Raw genomic sequence first — 20,000 nt, forward strand, 5'->3', positions numbered from 1 at the left:
ACTCTTTCCAGTGACATCTCCTTCTGCAATTCTCCAAGGACATGTGAACCCATCTCAAGCCCATGGAGAACGGTATTCTGAATTTGCGTGAATTCTATTGTGCTTACCTGCCAAGTCGTCAGCAACGCAGTAGAGATCTCCGTGTGATATAGTAGTAATAGGACAAACAAGCTCTTGCAGGGTAACCAACTGGGAATCTGTCTTTGATAGTAATTGTTCTTGATATTTACGTTGTCGGAGAGCTGTCAGGGCACGTTTCTAAAATTCCAAGCACAAATCAGACGATACACATAAGATTACAAGAGAGCTGACCTTGTTCCCAGATTTGAGAGCTTCTCTAGCAATCTCATGCTCTCGATCTAGGATCACTTCCAGCTAGACCCATAGTCAGCGGTCACTTCTGATGACATCCCACCATTCGACCTACGCGTTTTTGATACTGTTTCAGTTTGTCTCTTTGCAGCTTTAGGCTGATTCAAATTAGCAGAGTTCAGATAGGGAAAACATTGAACATACTCCAAAATAGCCCTGTCCTGGGTTGTGATTTTAGGACCTGCCTGAGCCACTCCCAATCTGACTAGTGTATCCTGCCAGATGCCCATGCTGCTAATGATCAGAAGGTAAAGTCGAGCTTGTTCGTTTAAAAGATAATGATATTCGATTCGCGCTCGCTTTGCCTATAGCGGTTCTACTTTGTTACAATCGCCATTTCCCATTTGTAGACTTAAACGTCGATACTGCTGTTGTTGTTGTTCACGTATGATGATGACGATCGCATAGAAAAGCGGCCACATCCGATAAACCAAGTTCCCTGCTGGTTACATAATAGATATCATAAGGCAGTGGTATCTTTATATATTAATATTCCCCGTGTCACCTTTGAAAATTTCCTCACTTTTTGCCTTCGTTCTCATCCATGACCCCCATAACCCCCCATTCAACCACCACCGTTACGTAGACGAAAATCGTCTCTACATGCCTATACCCTTTTCAGACGTGCATGCATTGGACCATGGACATGAAAAACGTCGCCAAAAAAATCTTGGCGGTGCCTGATTCGTACCTGAAGGTATGGATTCGTTCGTGGCCCCCAACATCACCTCATCATATTCATGGCGGATATCGCCGCCGCCGTTTCATTCGTCGTTGTTCGTGGAATAATAACCTTCCAGTTTCTAGAACTTTCGTTACGTTTCTTCTTCTGTTATACGTATCTTCTCATGCCACGGCTTCCTGGACCTTCTACTGCACTATAAGCTGCTTTAACTGCCTTTATTCCTCTAAAACGCACCTATCCCGACGACTCCTCCTTCCATCCCCTGTCCCTAGACACCCTGCCTGGGGACCCGCCTTCTCTAACTGTCCATCTTCAGTCACACTCAACCAACCGCCACCGTCCTCCAGTGGTCCTCTCCCTGGCGGTGACGTTCCCCGAGTTTTACGCCCCCTCGAACCAAACAACAAACAGCAATCGCCATAACTTGGCTGCCTGTGCCCAAAATATCATGCTAGATTTTGGATCTGATGGCGCGACTGGAAGTGGCCCGGCGAAGCTCTCTCTAGCTGCTAACCCTACAATACATGCTGTGCCAATGAAGCTGTACAGCTACCTCTGCCTACAGATCCTGAACCTGAACCCTACGGGCTAAGCTTTCGACCAGTAATTCGGAAGGTACGCCTCCCTTCTACCCAGTCTCCTTGATCATACCTCTGTGAAATCACCTAGAATGCAGCCGGCTTCATAAGCAACCTTCGCAGCTATAACGGCGCTTTAGCTATGCCTTTTATTGGCTTCAGACATCGACATCAATCCGTCTGGGGACTCAAAGGCGTTCGATCTGTTACCCATTTGCAGCCGAGTCTTATCATCTCATCAGATTCCTTTTGTCTGCGCCTGGAGACGCCTCTATTTATGCTCAGGTCGGTATGTCCGAACTTAACGAAGATAGCAGAGTCCAGCAACTTAACAGAGTTGAAATCCCGTCAACTACTGTGATCGGCAATCCTCAGGCGGATTGAGCAGATGTCGCTGCGTGTAGTTTCTTATATCAAATAACTCCTAACAGTTAAGGCAAGACTGTAGCGAGAGCCTCATGTAAGTACGTTTTACTTCACAGCTGTATAGTATAGCTAACGTTTCCGCTGTAGGCAAATCTGCTCACGCCTACTAAACCCGAAACAACATGATCATCGTCGATACAATCGTCCTACTTGGATGACGTCGCGGCTATACCATGCAAGCTCTGAAATAGAACCTAGCAGCGGCCGTGGGACCATACAGGAAACCTATTGAAGTAAAAAAATCTCAACGTGTGAGCGAGAAAAGCCGCCACTTTTTACACCTCCATTTCATTCTGATTTATCACCAGGGAGAATATGGATGGTATTCCTAGATCCCATCTCGCTGAAGGGCGTAACTACCCATCATCAGTTATAGAACTTACATCCTCTGCTAACATTGTCATTTCAGGATGAGGCAGGAACGGTACAAAAAGTCCCTATGGAGCAATCCTATGCCTTAAGGTCTTTTTGGGCGCCCAGGCAGTTTTAATGCGCTCTTCAAGATGGGCCTCTTTTTCAAAAGTTGACAGTAGACACTTACTCCGCTCCAAATCTTAATGAGAATGCCTCCTCCTAGCCTTGATAATACGCCAAGCAACGGGCCCGAGTCACAACACATCATTTATTCATCTACGCCACCTATCTCAACAGGTAAACTACCGAAACCCCCTCTCTTAAATTGCGCACTCCTTCAAACTACACAAAGTGGCATTCTGATCCATTGTTCGTCATAGCACCTACAGATAGATCACATGTACTGTCCAACAAACCACCCAACCTAATGAGAACTACTAGATGTAACCTCATACCCCTTTGAGTGCTAGGTTTTGTCGCCCATTCCAATGCCGATGGGAATACTTTACAGTAACTGGTTTGGGATGACGATCTATGTGGTGAATTAAGACCCAGCCCAGCGCATCACACGCTTACATACATAGAACGATAGGGCCAGCGACATGATCACGATCTGAACATTTTCAATACACCACTTCGTGTCTCCCTTGAAAAAGTACAAGTCTTTTGTCTTTTCCTTTCACGATGGCCAATGGGTTGAATTGTAGGGCCCAGTTTTAAGAAAGATCGATGGTCTCCATGTCACGGCACTGAGCCTGCCGACGCCGTGTAATTTGTGAATACGCCAGACAGCTCAATAATTAACTCACCCCTCAGAAAAGGGAGGAACATGGGTCTAGGATCAAATGAGCCACTGTACAAATGCATCATAATACGTACCACAACACATTTGGATGAACGAACACGTCCATTCTCATTAACAAAACCACCCAAAAACTGAACAGAATTCCCAAAATTAACTTGGTGCAATTGAATTATTTACCCGAAAAACCGCGAAGTCTTTCGCGGGTCATCACTAGTTTAATTAATGAATAAATAAATAAATATTGAGAAGAGCTGGAATTGCGTCTGTGTAACCGACTGAGATCGGGACAACGGACAGGCCTGTCCGGCAACTTTCAAACATGTCAATTTTTGTCAAGTTTGCGGAAATTCCCATACAAAATTTGCTTCCGGTTAGTCAAACATGTTTCAAGGTTCGTTCTGCAAGTTTGAGCTGCAACTTGGCGCATTTCTGCCCTGTCCGGCAGATTTCCAACTTTCAAAGAAATTTGCGAAGCAAACTTGCAAGGGCCCATGCATGCGGCTAACACGTGGGGTGATCTGGACCCTGCTTCGTCAGTCAACAATCATACAGACGATAATAAAGCTCGTTTGCTTCATTCGTTCGTCACGTACTACCTAACTAACGTCCAGTAGGATGAGTAGTAACATGAGCATTTTACCTTTTTTTCCCTGTCTTTGCTGTGGGGCCCGGCCGTTTTTGAAATAGAGGGCAGGTTCACTACTACAACAGCAAGCTTCCACAAGTGCAAACCATGATGATGTGCATTACACGAGGCGTTCCCTGATGAGGCACGCTGGCATGATTTCTGTCATGTTAAAAGGACAGTCCCAGCAAATTTGTCATCCCCTGTCAGGCTGATTTTCCAGCACTTCGACAAACTTGCAAAAAATCAAACTTCCCGCATCTCAAACTCGTGAAAATAAACTTGAAACTTGTAAAAAGTCGACGGACACGCAGGAGGCGTAGGCCTACGTATGTAAATGAAAACGAAAGAACAACCCGACCCAGCCATAACTCCTGGCGGAATCAAATTCTAAAATAATAATAAATAACTAACAAGCAGGTAAATAACACCATATAAATATATAAATAATTGGACTTCTCCAACTTCGGCGACCGCCGTTGCATCTCGCCCGAAAATAACAAAAACGGCCGAAAAAAGTCCAAAGCAAGGGACTCGATTTACGTCTATCTTTTTATCTTTATCTCCATCTATCTCTTTTATCTCTACCGCTAACACCACGTCTCCGACAATGGCCAACATCCTCAAACGATCAGCCCTTAAGCTTGGTATGATTCCCGCTGACGGAATCGGCAAGGAAGTCCTGCCCGTGCGTCCCCGTTCTGCCTTCTTATCACGATCTCTCTCTGCGTCACCCTTCGTGAATAAACGATGACTCATGGAGAAACATAACATAGGCTGCTCAACGTGTCATTGAGGCCCTCGGATCTTCTATTCCTAAGACCACCTTTGTTCCTCTGGTTGCTGGTTGGGAGGAGTTTAACAAGAATGGCAAGGCTTTGCCCGACGACACTGTTAGGTACGTTCTCATTTGCTTGAACCTCCCGTTCTGATTTGTCTGCGATCCACAGCGCTTTGAGAGAATGTGACGGCGCAATGTTTGGCGCCGTGTCTTCCCCATCTCACAAGGTTGCTGGCTATTCTTCTCCGATCGTTGCTCTTCGTAAGCACCTCGACCTTTACGCCAACGTCCGCCCTGTCTCTTCCGTCCCCATACCTGGTCAACCTTCTGCAAAGGCCGTCGACTTGGTGATTGTACGCGAGAACACCGAGTGCCTTTATATCAAGCAAGAAGAGATTTCTGGTGAAGGCGAGGACAGGGTCGCCCTCGCCACAAGGAAGATTAGCGCCAAGGCATCCAGCAGGATTGGTAGAATGGCGTTTGAAATTGCTCTTAGAAGGGGACAGGAGAGAGAGGCTGCTCGAGCGGCGGGTAAGGATGTGTGGTGGAAAGGGGAACCCAAGGTCACTATCGTGCATAAGAGCAACGTGCTCAGCGTCACGGACGGCTTGTTCCGAGAGACTGTTCGGGCTGTCAAGGAGGGCAAGGGCGGCGAGAAGTACGCTGGGGTGAAGCTCGAGGAGCAAATCGTAGACTCTATGGTCTACAGAATGTTCAGGGAGCCAGAGTGAGTTTGTAGTCCCTGTTAAAGAGTTTTCGCGGATCTGTGTGTCTGACCCCCTTTTTAAAAAGATTTTTTGATGTCTGTGTTGCTCCCAACCTTTATGGTGACATCATTTCGTACGTGATCCGTTCCACATTGTTGAAAGCGCATCTGATAATTGGCGAATCTCAGTGATGGTGCGGCTGCTCTCGTCGGTTCACTTGGTCTTGTCCCATCTATCAACGCTGGTGACAACTTTATCATGGGCGAGCCGTAAGCTACACCTTTTTTTCCTTTGACAACTTGAGCTGCTGGCTAAAATAGGTGGAAAAAGTGTTCACGGATCTGCTCCCGATATCGAGGGCAAGAACATCGCCAACCCCATCGCGTCCATCCGTTCTGCTGCTCTCTTATTGTCTTCTCTCGGCTACATCGAGCCCGCCGCCAAGATCAACGCTGCCGTCAATGCCGTCCTCGTCGAGGGCCAGTACCTCACTCCTGATTTGGGTGGAAAGAGCTCTACTACCGAGGTCACTGAGGCTGTTCTCAAGAGGCTCTAGATTATCTTTACAAGCAACTTGAATCTGAAAATGAATCCATGCATAACAGTCTTCTAGCTTCCCCTTTGGTTGGAAAATCAAAATTACATAGTTGGATAAAGTTCTCGGAAATCGTACTTTGAACCTAAAGCAAAAACGTGAGCCTTTTTTTTTTTAGAGCTCTCGTAATCTTAGCACCAAATTGACCATTACACTGGCCAACAACGCAGCGCAAAGGGCTGTGGGGCCCCATCTATCGTGGTAATCAACTGCTTCGCGTTTTCGCATCTTGAGGATTCTCCAAGCGTACATTCCCCCGCAGTAGAGGATGGCTGAAAGTGAAGTAAACGTGAAGCAGCCGGCAGACACCATACCGACGGCATCGGTAGGGTCGATAAAATTGAGCAGACCGATAGACACTGCCGAGAGCAGGATTGCAAAATGAGCCCACTGCAGGTTTGAGTTAGTAAAAATAATAATAAAAAATAATAAAGACTATCATTTACCTTTAAGAATGTGCGCTCAGCAGCAAACACGACCTTTGGTTCAACTCGGACTGGAATGGCAATCTTCTTTCCTGGCGGGGCCCTGAACTGATCGACATAGATGACCCTTTCACTATCACCTTCCTCCTCGTCATCTTCTTCCTCTTCCTCTTCCCCCTCCTCTACCTGATCTTCTCGTCTATCCTTCGCCGCCTCTTGAAGCTTTTTCATACTCTTGTCATCAAGCAGCTGCATATTCTTGTCAAAGCGATCGCTGGAAGCAAGAGGATCAATTCTGAGTGAGGCATCATACTGCTGCTGATTGCGGCTTTGCCTGGCAGGACGCGAGGAGCTTACAGCGGCGGATGACTCGGCTTCGGCTTCGGCTTGGGCTTGGGCTTCGCCATGGGTGATCCCGACCTGCCGAGCAGCCTCGTCCCTTATATATTTCTCTCGATGCTCTCTTGCTGCTCTCGCTTGGGCAGCAACGTCTGAAGGTAGTCTCAGATGGTCTTCCTCGTTTTTGGCCTTGTGAACGAGATATTCCTCGTCGTCTTCACCTTCCGAGACCGGTTCGTGGTAGCTGGCTTGAGAGGTGCTACTTTTTGCGGCAGGCGACGGGAGAGCAGACCCCTCCATACTGGCGTTGGAGTGGATGTTGGACTGAGGTCGTTCGATGAGTATTTTGGATTTGGCACTGACGGGCTTGCGGATATCCTGGTCCATCTGCGGAAGCCAGAAGGGTACGAGGTCCACCCGTTCTGAAAGGAGACTGGCACATCCGTGGATAAATTTGGAGAATTTAGGGACTGCCTCTACCAGGTGCGAGTTGATCAGGTCCCGGATCCACTGGGGTGGTTCTTCTCCAACCTTGGTAGCCAACTTGACTTCGAGAACACCATAGGGGAAAAGCTCTTTTTCTGAATTCGGGATAGAGTCAAACGGATGGTTTATTCCAAGATCCGTTCGGCGCCAATTGCCATGGGTGCGATCGACTCCGTCAAAGTTGTCTTCGCGAACCATCGTGAGCTCGGTATCGAGGGAGATTCGAACCGTGGCGTTCCCAGGAAGCTGGAAAGCTGTTCGGTTGTAAAAAGTGCGCATGACTAGAAGAGTGTGTTGATCAGACCTAGAGTATGTGGTGGAGGAAGAAAAACTTACCAGGCCTTAGCTTTCTTGTGACGATGGCATACTGGACCTCATTTGCCAGCTGTTTCATGCCTTCCACTTCTTTCTCCGTCTTCTTGTTCCTTTTGACCAACTCGTCAAACTCGTCGTCCATTGTGTACCGCCCACTTATGAAATCGTTCATTTTGCCTTCTTTGATAGTAAAGCGCTCTTTAACAGATTTTTCTCCCGTCCAATCTTCGCGATGCGTCTTGCGCTCTACGAATATCTACCGATAACAATTGGTTAGGTGACTGGCTCATCAGTGGTAAAAAAAAAGGTGATCGGTTGACCTACTGTATTGCCGGTAACATCACCGTACCACCTCATACGGATAGCCTCTGCACCTTCAGTCTTCTCCAGTCGACCTAGATAAAGCTCAAGATCTTCATTGTCAAAGTAGATGGATGTGATGGCCGAGTCTGCCATAGAGAACTCTTTGTTTGGGTTGAATACTTGGGTTTCTGGGGTGAGCACGAAAGACCCAACGTAACGAGGTGTGCTTACCTAGAACAGGTAGATGTTTCATGATCGCCAGCTTGAGCGGGACGATATTCTCGTCGTGAACCTTTTTGTGTGATTGTCAGTAACGGGGGCGGGAATGGGTAAAGGAAGGTATCCCGAAACGAACCCAGTATTTAGTTGTGCTCCTGACGAACGCATTCTGATTCCCACCGGCCGAAGCGTCACCCTCAATAGGATGCCCACGGGTGCGCACCAAGTCGAATAATTTTGACAACTTGACGATGAGCGGGTCATAGTTCATACGATAAAACGGATGGGCTTCGAGAACTTGGCGATTAAACGTGTTCTTTAGATTGTACCCGGTAAGTTTCTAGATACGGTATTTCGTCAGTCCAAAGTCATAAGAAAAGTAAAGCGTCACGCACATCATGTTTCTTGACGATTTTGATAAACCCTGTAAAATTGAGTTTTGTAAACAGCGCCAGGTCATGTACGTCGGCTACCAAGACAGCGACTTGTTCTTCTAGCTCTCTAAATCTCTCCTCGATCGCATCGATTAACATGTCGCTGGAGACGTCTTCATCATCGTCATCGTCGTCGTCACTGCCCGCATCATCATCCCGGCGGTCTCTGACATTCCTCTCTACATCGCCGGGTGTTGTCGCCTCATTATCGGCTCTATCATCTTCATCGGAAGTACCTCCGTCGCTGTACCCAGCCTTTTCGACGAGCCCCTTGACTTCCTCCTCGAGCTGTTGGATGTGGTTCATGAGCTCATCCGACTTGTTGCGCTGAAACGTCTCGCATTTCGTGAGCTGGTTTTGCAAGGCTTGGACAAAGTCTGCTTCGGCGGTATCGTTCCAAGGCAGGTTGGCCTTGATCTGCTTTTTGAGGCCGCCATAGTCGATGTACTGGTCTGCCCATTCCGAGTAGAGGGTGTCCTGTGCAGGATGGTCAGCAAGGGACCCCGAGAGGTGTATGGATGACGGACCTTTATGCGTCTTCCAAACTTCATGCTGGGATGGGGAAAGAGAGGGGGATAGGAAACGTGAGTTTATATGGAGATCTAGAGCCGGCGCTGGCTGTCACTTTCCCGCCAACAACGTGCGTGCCCGCGCACAAACGTCACCACATTGACCCTGGACCTTTATTTAAGCATATCGCCATTGCTTCTTGATCATGGTGATGCATTACAAAAAAGAAAGAATACCCGGTATATACATCCATTACCAAAGCCACCTCCCATAGACAGATATTATTATGGCACAACGAGACAAGGCAGTATAGCAGCCCAATTACGACCAGACCTGGCGCGGCTTCCAGTCAGCCACCTGCGTTGCGTCCATAATCCATGACTCACCTTGAGCAAGCTATCCCAGCTACCCGTACAAAGGGCCACCCCGTCTCCAGACACACCCATGCAACTGATTCTATTTTCATGGCCTGCGAGGACGCCGATGCGTTCGCCCTTGAGGGTGTCCCAGACATTACAGTTGTAGTCATCGTAGCCGGCGAACAGCACACGACCGGAGATGGAGAAGGCGACGGACGTGATGCCGCAAAGGATATTGTCGTGGGCGTAGCTGTTGAGTTCACGGTCTGCGCGCAAGTCAAAGAGCTTGCAGGAGGCGTCGTCGGACCCGGTGGCAAAGGCGTCGCCGTTGGGGAAGAACCTGGGGGGATAAGCAAAAGAAGCACATGGCGGAGGGTCGTGCTTACTGGACGGCATTGATATCTGACTCGTGGCCGGTAAATGTCTGCACGGCCTTGCCTGTGCGAATGTCCCATACCTTGGCCGTGGCGTCGCACGCTCCAGAGACAAAGAGGTTGGCGTTCGGCGCGAGCGAGATACTGCGAACACTGTCAGCACGGCCGCGACGCACGCGGTGGGCCCACCTCATCACATCGCCCGTATGGTCGTTGAATTCCATGGTGCGCGTGCCCTGCTCAATATCCCAGAGCATGCACGTCATGTCGCCGGACGAGGTGACGATCTGCCTGTCGTTTATGAAGCGGCAGCAGCTCAGATAGCCCGAGTGTGCGCTGAGCTCGCGTCTGACCTTGGCCTGGCCGCCGGGTGCGAGGGCGTAGACGGAGCAGACGTTGTCGAGGCCGCCGCAGGCGACGAAGGCGCCGGAGGGCGCATAGGCGACGGTCATGACCCAGGAGGAGCGGAGGGGGACGGCGTGGACCTTGTTGGTGGAGTATGCGTCCCAGACGATGAGGCGGCCGTCCTGGGAGGCGGAGACGAGGTGGCGGGTGTCTGCCGCCCAGTGGAGCGCGTAGATCTTGGCGAGGTGGCCCTTGAGCGTCCGGCGGGCCTTGAGGGCGGCGCGGGGGAGGGGGGGCGTGTCGCTGGCCATCGCGCGCACTGGCTGTCAGCGGCGCCGGCGGGGGGGACTCACGGCTCGTGTCGGCTGTCTGCTCCCGCGCCGCCCGGATCTTGTCCTTCAGACCGTCAGCCTCCCGCCGCGCGCCCGCGATCTTGTCCTGGATGTCTGCCATGGGGGGGGGAGTAATCGCGACGGAGAAGAATCAGCAGCCAGTTACTAGTATCGCCCACGCGCGCAAGGCCGGTGGAGGCCCGTGCGCAACTCTATTTGTCCCTGCCACACAACACAACACACATATGCATATCCATGTACAGTATAAACCTCTGCCTAGACCCCAGCTCGGAAAATCTGCAGCGCCGTCAGTCAGCCTCCCATACACGCATGCACACCGTACACGTACCACAACCTTGCCGCCCTTCAGATCCTCACACCGGTAGCTCACCTCGTCCGGCACACCTCTCTCCACCTGCAGCACCCTCACCTTGTGCTTGCGGTCCTCAAACTCGCCCACTATGCCCACAAGCGGCTCTTCCACCGAGCCGACATGCTGCGTGTACGTGTGCAGGCCCTTCTTCCCCTTTAGTTTCGCATCGTAAAACGCCGCAATGTCTCCAGGCCGCGGCTGTCGCGCCCCGTCGTCAGTCTGCTCCAAACGGACCATTTCACTATCCACTCACCTCGTCGTACCGTCGAAGGATCGAGCCTCCCTCCTGCTCAAAGATGACCTGGCCCCACGAGTCTTCCGACGGCCGGGATACACCGGCACTATCCATGACGACCGCGACGAAACCCGAGGGGCTTCCGTCCTGATACAAGCCATTTTAGTCACTTTTCGCAATCGACAAAACATCACGACTTACTCCATAGAATCCCTTTTTGCCCTGTGCAAAAATCCCTCGCGCCGCTCTCACCACTCCCTGGCCATACGTCGCAGAAGCTTCTTTCAGCTGATCATACCCCGGCCTCGTCCCTTGCCTAACGGAAACATGTCTGCCCAACGACGGGACGGGCACTTCCTGACTGTCGCTCGATACTTGCTTGTTTAGGTTCATCGTCTGTGAGCTGGGCGCGGCGACGAAGCCGCCTGCTGCAAACGGCTCTGGGCTCATGCGCAGCTGCGACGCAGCAGGCGCTGCCGATCCGGATGGGGATCCCGGCTGCTCCAAAGATGCCTGCCGACCAGCTCCCGACGTGCTCCCACCCGACATGCTCGCACCCCTTTCAGGTTCACCCTGAACGCTCATACGGTGACCGCCAGCCCTGGGAGGCGGTGGAGGCGGATTGCCGTCCCCGCTCTCTTCACCCACAGTATACTCTCCCTGCTGGAGAGCGGGAGCTGGAGCGGGAGGGAGAGGCGGGAGCCGGCGGTCATCCATGGAAGCAGCGCCGGCCTTGTGAATACCATCTCCCTCTCCGCTTTCAACAGGCGAACGCGACATTCCGTCTGGGTCGACAGGCGAGAGAGGAACCGCAGCCGATCCCGGTGGGGCAACTGCAGGGCGCGGCGGCACAAACTGAGACAAAGGATGGGCATCACCTTCTCCATACGTCGTATTGATCACGGGCCTCGCAGGAGGCGGAGGCGGAACATCTTCAACTTGCTCCTCGTCTTGCTCTTCCCTTGCACCGACATCTTCATCCGTGGATAGAGGTGTTTCTTGACCAGGACGGCCTAAAGGCAAAGGCGGCGGTCCACGTTCTTCAAACGCCTCTTCACCCCCTGTGGCATCCTTCTCTTCAACCTCCTCCGGCTCCTTCTGTGAAGGCTGATTGAACATTCCAAACCCCAAAGCACCACCGGCTCTCAATCTAGCAAGTGTCGCTCTCCTCCTCGCAGCTTCCTGCTCGGGCGTCTCCTCCTCAGAGCTAGCTGTCTTTCCCTCACCCTCGCCTCTTTCGGGTCGCTCTGGCTCAAGGTTGGCAGCAAGAGGAGCTTCCTTTTCAACGGGTGACAGATTTTCAGACCGACTGGGTATCGAGTCCGAACCAGCGGGAGCGGTATCGACAGAATGTGTCTTTGCGGGATGAGGAGGTGGGATCCCGAATTTTATCCCACCCAGTTTCGCCATTCGCGCAGCGATACCAGATCGGCGAGCCGCATCCTCCTCTTCCTCTTGAGAAACGGTAGTCTCTCCAACCGCCGCGGGGGTTTCAGGCAGTTCTTTAGCTTCTTTGGCAGGTGTCTCGGAGTGATGCGTCTCGGAGCGATGCGGGGTTTCTACATCAAAGCGTGTGAGCAAATGAATATACAGCAAAAGACAGACCTACCAGTAACAAACGCACGTGCCTCCTCCTCCGACGTCGGTGCCTCCTCCCGCGTCGGTGATTCCTCCCGCAGCTCGACAGACGATGTAGCTTTTCTAATCCTAGGTGGCGGCGGCGGGACTCTTGGTTCCTCTCCCGCTTGACTTGTTACCACATCGCCGCCTTTAGACCCTATCTCACTCCCTTCCTGCTCAGGTCTATCGCTTGTGCCTTCTTCGAGATTCTCCTCCCCTCTCGGATGAGCAGCGCCAGGCGGAGGGGAAGGGGATGCACCTTCCTCTTCCTCTTCATGAGTCTCGTCATCAGAGACGGGTGATTCAGCGGGAGGTTCCTCGCGAGCTTCTTGCAAATGCTTCTTTTCCAACTCATCAAGAGGCATATCTTCCATCGTCATCGTCCCTCGCCGAGGCGGTGGGGGAGGGGCGTCCTCTTCACCGGGCAATCCCTCATCTGCGGCAGGATGAAGGGGAACAATGTCCACCGGATCGACTTTTTCGCCAGGGATACCATTCTCAGCAGCGCGGGCAGGCCTAGATTCGCTGGCTTGGAAACCCTCGCCCTCGGCAAAGGACATGTCATCTTCCCTCTCACCTCCCCTTTCAACCGACTGCTCCCCGGACCTAGGGCCAGAGAACAACTTGCCATCACCAGAACCCGAGTCAGTCATGACAGCATCTGTGCCAAACGGCTTGTTCGGGCTTGTATCGGAACCAGTAGGCGGCTCGTCTACACGAGTCATATCATCCTGAGACGCTTGTGACTCGACTGCCAGCTCCTCGCGTGCTTCACCAGTCTTGTAGACAGCTATACCAGCAGCTTCAGCACCTTCAAGTCCTCCTATACCCCTTCCTCTCTCCTCGGCCTCTCGTTCTTGCTTCATCTGTTCCTCCGTCTTCTGCAATGGAGCCTCCTCATCATATACCATCATCTGTTTAGGTGGTACTGGTTCGCCTTTCGAATTAACGGTTTCAAGCCGGTCATGCGGTTCTGCTTCGGTATCCGCAGGAGCTGCAACACCTTCACTGGCGGGAGCTTCAGTCGGAGCAAGTGGAACAGGATGAGTTTCTGCCGGTGGCGAAGAAACATCATCCGAAGACGGATTCGCGGAAGACGTCTGAGTACGACGGCGAGGGCCAGCAGTACGGCGAGGCATAGCGGCGATCGGGATAGACTTTGGGGGAGCCGTGACCGGAGCATCAGTGGGAGATGATACAGACTCGGGCTTTGCGGACGCTGCAGATGGCTTCGAATCTATCGTAGGAGCTTCAGCGACTTGGTCGGTATCACCTCCAGCGGCTTCTGAAGAAGTCAAACTTTTGTCTTCCGCAGTTGTAGTCATCTCGCGCGTAGGTTTCTTAACTGGCTTGGCAGGCGGCACCATTCCCATCGGACCTCTTGCCCCAAGCTTTGCCATCCTCGCCGCGATGGCAGCCCTTTTAGCTTTTTCCTGCTCTTCCTCCGTTTCTTCCTCTTTTGCAACCTCGTCCTTGGAGTCTGATTCTAGTGCACGAGGCTCATCTGAAATAGGTAAGGGTTCATGGACGTCAGAGCTCTGGTTTTCGGCTTCCGGTTCGTCTTGGGACTCTGGTTCTTTTTCTTGGACGGTAGGACGTTTCCAAACTTTACCTGTAGGCGGAGGAGGCGGAGGCTTTTTCTCCCCCCCGCCAAACGCGCCGACTCCTTGGAGAGCCGCCATACGTTCTTTCAATGAACCACCTTTGGATATCGAGGTCAACGCGTCAGCGGCTGACATGGCGCTTCCCTGCTCTTCTTTGTTTTCTGCATTGTCCGTCGGTTTAGTTTCCGGGACCGAAGGTGCAGGAGTCGCGATAGGAGTAGAAGTTGCTGGGCTTGCAGCAACCGTACCCTCCCTCTCTTTTGCTTCTTGCTCTTGCCTAAGTTTTTGTCTCTGACTCCAAGTGAGACCCCCAGCAGCGGGTTTCGGCTTGACAGGAGGAGGAGGAGCGGGTTTATTCTGGGCTGCAGTGAAAAAGGCCAATCGATCTTTCATACTTTGTGGACGAGAGACATCGTCGGCGTGACTTTCTGATTGGGAAGCAGGGACCGGAGCTGGAGCTTGAGTCTGAGCCTCGGACGATCCTGTGTCAAGTTCAGAAGGGACCTCCCCAGCTTTGGGATCAGTCTCTGGAAGAATATTAGGGCGCTCAGACTCCTTTGATGAATTTTGAGTGACTGGTTGGAGCTGTTGCGCAGTGTTATCCCCCGTCTTGGATTCATTTTCGGTTGCTTCAACTGAGCCTTCATCGATGGCCTCCACGAAATCCTAAAAAGTCCACCCATTAGTAAGAATCAATATAGAGCCGCTGTATCCGATCTAAGCAAACCTTTGGGAAACCACCAGCATGAGAGCCGTCCAAGGTCTCGCCTACTAGCCAATCTTCATCCTCGGGAGATTGTCCGGTCACTCTGATTCTACACACGGCTGTCAATAAACGTACACATTCCTGAGAGCAGATAAGAGTCAATGACACACGTTTCGCCTTTTGCAAAAGAGAGATCGGTGGCATGTGGCGACTTGTATTTAAGGCTTTAATAGTTGACGTGGAGGCGCCACATTGAAAGACCGATGGAACATCAATCACCAGACAGAACCAGTTCAATAAATGACATGTGATATGGTGATATTGATCAAGGAGGGTACAGGATGGGCGGTAAGCAGTCTGTTTAGCATATTCCGTGCACGACGACAAAGGGTTTCCACTCACGTTGTCCTTGCGAGATATGGGTAGGACATGGTGAGGTATGGGCATCACCGAGTCTCTGATAAATTGGAGATGAGAGAGCGGCAACGGCTTTAACTGTTCTTGGACGGGATGAGATGAGATCACACAAATAGAGAAGGAGATAAATGGAGAGGCAGATGGCGATGCAAGATCAGATGGATTCAGAATAGCGGTTTAACGTGCACCATCCCCCTACAGGCCCCGCCGTGACATCATCCCCCATCTGTTTCTTACGTAACATAGTTCATGCTCAAAAAACAACAATGATTAGCAGTTATATAACCCATAATAATACGCCCATGTACATTCTACACAAATCATGAAACACCCGATATCCCGCATCATGCCTGAGTGATTTCCTCTACCTTTTTCACCACGTCTCGCTCAGTGCTGTTAATTGTGACAACCTTATTCACGATCCCCGCTCTGTACACGTCCAATCCCTTACCTGCTCCTACTTCCTCCGTTGTGGTCTCTTCTGTGCCGTCGACTTCACGCTCAGCCGACCGCGATATCACCCCAGCAGATGAACCGCGAGGGTGATCTGAATGAAGTGATGGTAGAACTGGCGTGGGAGGGACGGTTGACGTGTCGGGTATTTGGGGAGTAGGCGGAGCAGAACCAACAGTGGCACCATTCTCGAATGCGGCAAAGTCATTGCTTGAGAATGCTTCTTGAAATCCAATAAGCATTTCTGTGAGTTCTGCCATTAGATGGGCAGAGCGAGGCTGGTTTGTTGCTAATCCCAACTCTGCTGGGAAAGGTCCGTCCTCCGCGTATGCTTCGCCCATAACCACATCGTCATCCCCTGCGCCTTCCTCGCGTTCCCTTTCCTTTCTTTGCCTTTCCTTCCATCTGATGGCCGCCGTTGAGACCGGAATAATGCCCAATGTCTTTGCCCTTCTTAACCTCTTTCCCTCGTCCGCCTGCATTTTGCCCACATATTCCAACACTGCTCTCACGCGCTTCTTCACGTCTCCCGCTGAAATGCGTTTGGCCGGAAATTTGATGCGTGTTGGAGGCTCGAGTTGCGTGGTGGGGTGACCAACTACTTCTCGGTCCTGTTGATCATCTGGAAGGATAAGTTTGCCGGTAGCGTCCCGTTCCTCGGAGAACGGACCGTATCGCTGGTTGTGGAAATGATTCTTCGGCAAATACGCCATGACCCGCGGAGCAGGCACTTCTAAAGCTACAGGGCTATCGCTAGGTAGCACGTCATTAAACTGTGTCAAGTAATCAGGTAGATGCCAATTCAGCTGACTGGCGCCTTCCTCTGACAAAGGATGGAAAACCACCGGCGCATTGGCTAAAGCTCCAGCGCGGCGTGTACCATGCTCGTGATGTGTAGGGATTGTAGTGGGTCCTGGTGTGCCACCTAATCGACGAGAAGGGGAAGCCGCGGGACCGGTTGTTGAGGGAGGCTTAGGGCGGTAAGTGTATTGGTTGGGGTGTTTGGGTTTTGAAGGCCCAGCAGATGTAGGATCAGATTCTGTTGTCAGGCGAGTCAGCTGATCGTACCAAGTTGGTTGCTTTTAATGAATGATAACTCACCAGTCTCATCCTCTTTCTTTCGCTTTCCTTTTTTGGGCTTATCTTTTTCATCTTCTTTCTCTTCTTCGTCTAATTCTTCGTCCTCGTTTCTTCTCCTCTTCCCAGGTCTGGCTCGGTCCTTCTCCTTGACCTCTACTTCCTTCGTCTCGGAATTAACATCTCCTTCCTCTTGAGGAGCCATTTCCTTCCGGCTTGCCTCCATCGCAGCTTTGACGGCCTCTTCATACGCGGCATCCCTCGAGTTCATGGTGCTCCTCTTCTTGACTGAAAGACTGGTTCCCGCCCCTATGTTTTGAGAAGATTCTGATTCGTTCTCGCTCTCCATTCCATTCACTGATTGTTTTCGGCCTCCCCTCTTACCGTCCTTTTTGCTGGAAGTCGATGGGGTACCTCCATGGCCGACACCGCTAGCCGAACTTGGAGGCTTTTCCCTGGTTGACGATTGCCTTCCTCTTGTCCTTCGCCCATCACCCCCTTCCGTCGTACCGGTCAACATCTCTTGTCCTTGCTGCTGCTGCTGTTGTTGCTGTTTCTTATGATGAGACCTTGCAAGTAATTTCGGCGGCAGAGGTTCGGAATTAGAATACTCCATCCATCTTTTGGATTGTGTCGGAGGGTAAGGGTCCCTGGCAGAATGAAGACGTTCGAGGATCTCTGGAGTAGGTGGAATAAATGGTGAGCTAAATGTGATTTGTCAGTATACAGATATAAAGGGTACGACTGGCAACATACGTGTTGCGTCCTCGAGAACGTAGCCATTTTTTCAGAGCCTGATGTCGTTCGGGTTTACATTCTTCACAAAAATATTCTATTGCGAGGATGAGTACATAAAGACAACGAAAATAGAAGAGATATAACGCACCGTCTGGAGCCTCTTCGTCACCCCATATACCCATACACTCTCCATGCTGCCAAACGTTGCACTGATCACATTGAATCATCATCACATCAATGTCTGATAGTTGTTAGCGTTTTCTGCTGATATACGTCTGATCCTCACTAACCTTCACGTTTGCACACACAACGAGTGATATCCCTTCCTTCCTCATCTTCTTCTTGTTCCCCTAATCCATCACCCTCCTCCTCGTCTTCCTCCCCTTCCTCTTCTCCTTCTTCTACCTCTACTTCCTCCTCTTCGTCTTTCTCGACATCTTTTTTGGCACGCTCCGCAAGCGCAGTGCGCCGTATTTCTGCAGGGAGAAGATGATCATCAAGCAGCAACTGCTCCTCACCTCTTCTCCTCCTTCCCTGACGCGACCCCGCACGACCAAGATTGGCGTCGGATCCCGATGCAGAAGCAGGAGTATTGCCGTTTGAGGCGGAGATGGCGGACATGCCGCGTGGGATAGGTTTCGAGCGGGTGCGAGGTGGGTGATTGGAGTCTTCTGGTTCGTCGGCATCATGAAGAACATCTATGTGCTGGTGCTGGTGCTCGTCGTGCGATTTGTCCCCGTTGACATGCACAGGATTATCCAGTAGATGGTCTCCGTCGTCGCGCTCCATTTCGCTAAACTCTGACTTGACGTTGTCATCCTTGCGAACAAAACCTTTCACTGCGCGATGCCGTCTATATGTTTCCCAGACATCATCTTCATCCATTTCTTGTTCTTCGCGGGGTTGGTCATTATCAACGCCGCCATTATCACCGCCGTTGATGGATTTGGGCTGACCCATGTCGTCTTGAACTTGCTCAGCCTCCAGGTCCTGATGTAATAACGACGTCGTTTCAGTGTTGGGCGGTACATCGACATCGACACGAGCCGCTGGACTTGTCGGAGGAGGTGTAAGACTAGTGTTTGAGCCGCTGGGCAGGCCATTCCCCTCTCGTACCTGACCATCTTCACCCACTTCTTCGTCGTCTGCCACTGCTGTCGAGCCGCCTGACTTTTCTTGTTCTTCATCATAGTCATCCTGAGTTTCTGTGGCGTCGCCAATAGCTTTTGCGGGTGATTTAGACATGGATCCCTCTTTGTGGGCGCTTTTCGGCTGTTTGGGTGGTAAGGGCGGAAAGAGAGGACCTGTGGTTGGTGGTAACGGATTTCGGTGACGGGTATTCCTACGTGGGCCACCTGCACGGCTGTCAGCTATTGCTCATGCACAAGACGACGGGTGATGCTTCGTGAAGCCACCTATCGCATCCATATCCGCGACGGCCCGGCTCCTCCTGGCACAAAACCCGGACGCTTCTCTGCCACTGCACCTCTGCAGCTGCACTCTATATCCCCGTTCTGACCTGCGGCTTGCTCCCCGCCGACGAGACACTGCATGCACTCCCCGGGGCGCTGTGCTCGTACTCACCACTGTCGTCGTCTTCGTCCATCCTGGTGGTTGCGCTGGCGATGGAGGTGCTCCTGAACGACTTGAGTGCGGAGTGCTCCCTTGCTGAGCGGGGCGTTGCTGCGGATGCTGTGGACTGGCGTCTTCGGTGGCTCATGGGGGCGGGACAAACGTGGATGAAGAGTTGCTCGGCCCACAACACTCTTCTTGCCGGCTCGCCCACTGCCGCCATGACGCGCCTTATTAATGCGGTTAATAACCTGTTCCCGAGGTAAAAATTTGTTGTCGGAGTCTGGGTACGTTAATTAAGGTCTTTTTCGGGTGTTTGCTTCGGGTGGGCGTGGATTGGCCGCCAGTGCGAGTGATCACTCCCCCTCCCCCCCGTTTCCCCATATGCTGCGCACCGCTTCACGAAACATCTTCCGCACAATGTCCTCCCCAGTCTACAAGAAAATTAAGTCCACAAAGGTCAGTCCACTCCTAGCTTTCCCCTCCGTCGTCCTCATCGAGCCCCACTAGGTCATCGGCACACACTCGGGCACCTTTCACTGCGACGGTATGTCTTCCACTCGCCTGGCCAAATGTCGCTGACAGCCGGACAAAAGAGGCCCTCGCTGTCTTCATGCTTCGTCTCACCGATGAATACAAGGATGCCGGTAAGTCTCTGTGGCCTGAAGCTGCAAACTTTTTTTCTTGGTTTTTCCACTGCTAAAGTTTTGCAGACTTGGTTCGTAGCCGTGATCCCGCGAAACGTAAGAGGATTCACGAAAACTATGGGTCTTTGCTGAATGTAAGGCATCAGTCGATCCTCTCGATATCGTAGTCGATGTCGGCGGTGTGTATGA

General features: G+C 51.6%; 7 protein-coding genes across 7 annotated transcripts in view; 2 read left to right on the forward strand and 5 right to left on the reverse strand.

Moving 5' to 3' along the window:
• The window catches only part of CNBD2450 (hypothetical protein), a gene marked incomplete at both ends in the record, with an annotated part of 1,015 nt that extends 413 nt beyond the window's left edge, over nucleotides 1-602 (reverse strand). The window contains 5 exons of the mRNA XM_770742.1: nucleotides 1-107; nucleotides 169-258; nucleotides 313-375; nucleotides 428-470; nucleotides 517-602. The exon at nucleotides 1-107 is cut by the window's left edge and continues 46 nt beyond it. Coding sequence (XP_775835.1) covers nucleotides 1-107; nucleotides 169-258; nucleotides 313-375; nucleotides 428-470; nucleotides 517-602 — 389 coding nt within the window. The remainder of the gene's footprint in view (nucleotides 108-168; nucleotides 259-312; nucleotides 376-427; nucleotides 471-516) is intronic.
• A 3,853-nt stretch (nucleotides 603-4,455) lies between these two features.
• On the forward strand, nucleotides 4,456-5,889 carry CNBD2460 (hypothetical protein; the record flags this gene model as incomplete). Its single annotated transcript, XM_770743.1, has 6 exons — nucleotides 4,456-4,533; nucleotides 4,622-4,743; nucleotides 4,796-5,353; nucleotides 5,419-5,466; nucleotides 5,522-5,602; nucleotides 5,664-5,889. The coding sequence occupies 6 exons, from the start codon at nucleotides 4,456-4,458 to the stop codon at nucleotides 5,887-5,889; spliced, it is 1,113 nt and encodes a 370-aa protein (XP_775836.1).
• Nucleotides 5,890-6,042: 153 nt separating this feature from the next.
• CNBD2470 (hypothetical protein) lies at nucleotides 6,043-9,000 on the reverse strand (the record flags this gene model as incomplete). The annotated part of the gene is made up of 8 exons (XM_770744.1): nucleotides 6,043-6,318; nucleotides 6,375-7,459; nucleotides 7,515-7,749; nucleotides 7,818-7,975; nucleotides 8,028-8,088; nucleotides 8,152-8,355; nucleotides 8,411-8,926; nucleotides 8,977-9,000. 8 exons carry the CDS (start codon nucleotides 8,998-9,000, stop codon nucleotides 6,043-6,045), a joined length of 2,559 nt encoding a protein of 852 aa, XP_775837.1.
• A 280-nt stretch (nucleotides 9,001-9,280) lies between these two features.
• On the reverse strand, nucleotides 9,281-10,490 carry CNBD2480 (hypothetical protein; the record flags this gene model as incomplete). The annotated part of the gene is made up of 5 exons (XM_770745.1): nucleotides 9,281-9,292; nucleotides 9,346-9,658; nucleotides 9,705-9,836; nucleotides 9,882-10,356; nucleotides 10,391-10,490. 5 exons carry the CDS (start codon nucleotides 10,488-10,490, stop codon nucleotides 9,281-9,283), a joined length of 1,032 nt encoding a protein of 343 aa, XP_775838.1.
• Nucleotides 10,491-10,645: 155 nt separating this feature from the next.
• CNBD2490 (hypothetical protein) lies at nucleotides 10,646-15,338 on the reverse strand (the record flags this gene model as incomplete). The annotated part of the gene is made up of 8 exons (XM_770746.1): nucleotides 10,646-10,666; nucleotides 10,719-10,940; nucleotides 10,996-11,124; nucleotides 11,179-12,536; nucleotides 12,587-14,867; nucleotides 14,929-15,016; nucleotides 15,078-15,131; nucleotides 15,310-15,338. The coding sequence occupies 8 exons, from the start codon at nucleotides 15,336-15,338 to the stop codon at nucleotides 10,646-10,648; spliced, it is 4,182 nt and encodes a 1,393-aa protein (XP_775839.1).
• Nucleotides 15,339-15,668: 330 nt separating this feature from the next.
• On the reverse strand, nucleotides 15,669-19,312 carry CNBD2500 (hypothetical protein; the record flags this gene model as incomplete). Its single annotated transcript, XM_770747.1, has 6 exons — nucleotides 15,669-16,816; nucleotides 16,879-17,558; nucleotides 17,611-17,686; nucleotides 17,741-17,833; nucleotides 17,883-18,947; nucleotides 19,177-19,312. The coding sequence occupies 6 exons, from the start codon at nucleotides 19,310-19,312 to the stop codon at nucleotides 15,669-15,671; spliced, it is 3,198 nt and encodes a 1,065-aa protein (XP_775840.1).
• Nucleotides 19,313-19,584: 272 nt separating this feature from the next.
• The window catches only part of CNBD2510 (hypothetical protein), a gene marked incomplete at both ends in the record, with an annotated part of 1,449 nt that continues 1,033 nt past the window's right edge, over nucleotides 19,585-20,000 (forward strand). The window contains 5 exons of the mRNA XM_770748.1: nucleotides 19,585-19,623; nucleotides 19,675-19,711; nucleotides 19,761-19,811; nucleotides 19,878-19,907; nucleotides 19,958-20,000. The exon at nucleotides 19,958-20,000 is cut by the window's right edge and continues 193 nt beyond it. Of these exons, the coding sequence (XP_775841.1) occupies nucleotides 19,585-19,623; nucleotides 19,675-19,711; nucleotides 19,761-19,811; nucleotides 19,878-19,907; nucleotides 19,958-20,000 (200 nt within the window). The remainder of the gene's footprint in view (nucleotides 19,624-19,674; nucleotides 19,712-19,760; nucleotides 19,812-19,877; nucleotides 19,908-19,957) is intronic.

Source organism: Cryptococcus neoformans, chromosome 4 (genome assembly GCF_000149385.1).
Source record: "Cryptococcus neoformans var. neoformans B-3501A chromosome 4, whole genome shotgun sequence".
In the NCBI taxonomy this organism is placed as follows: Eukaryota; Fungi; Basidiomycota; class Tremellomycetes; order Tremellales; family Cryptococcaceae; genus Cryptococcus; species Cryptococcus deneoformans.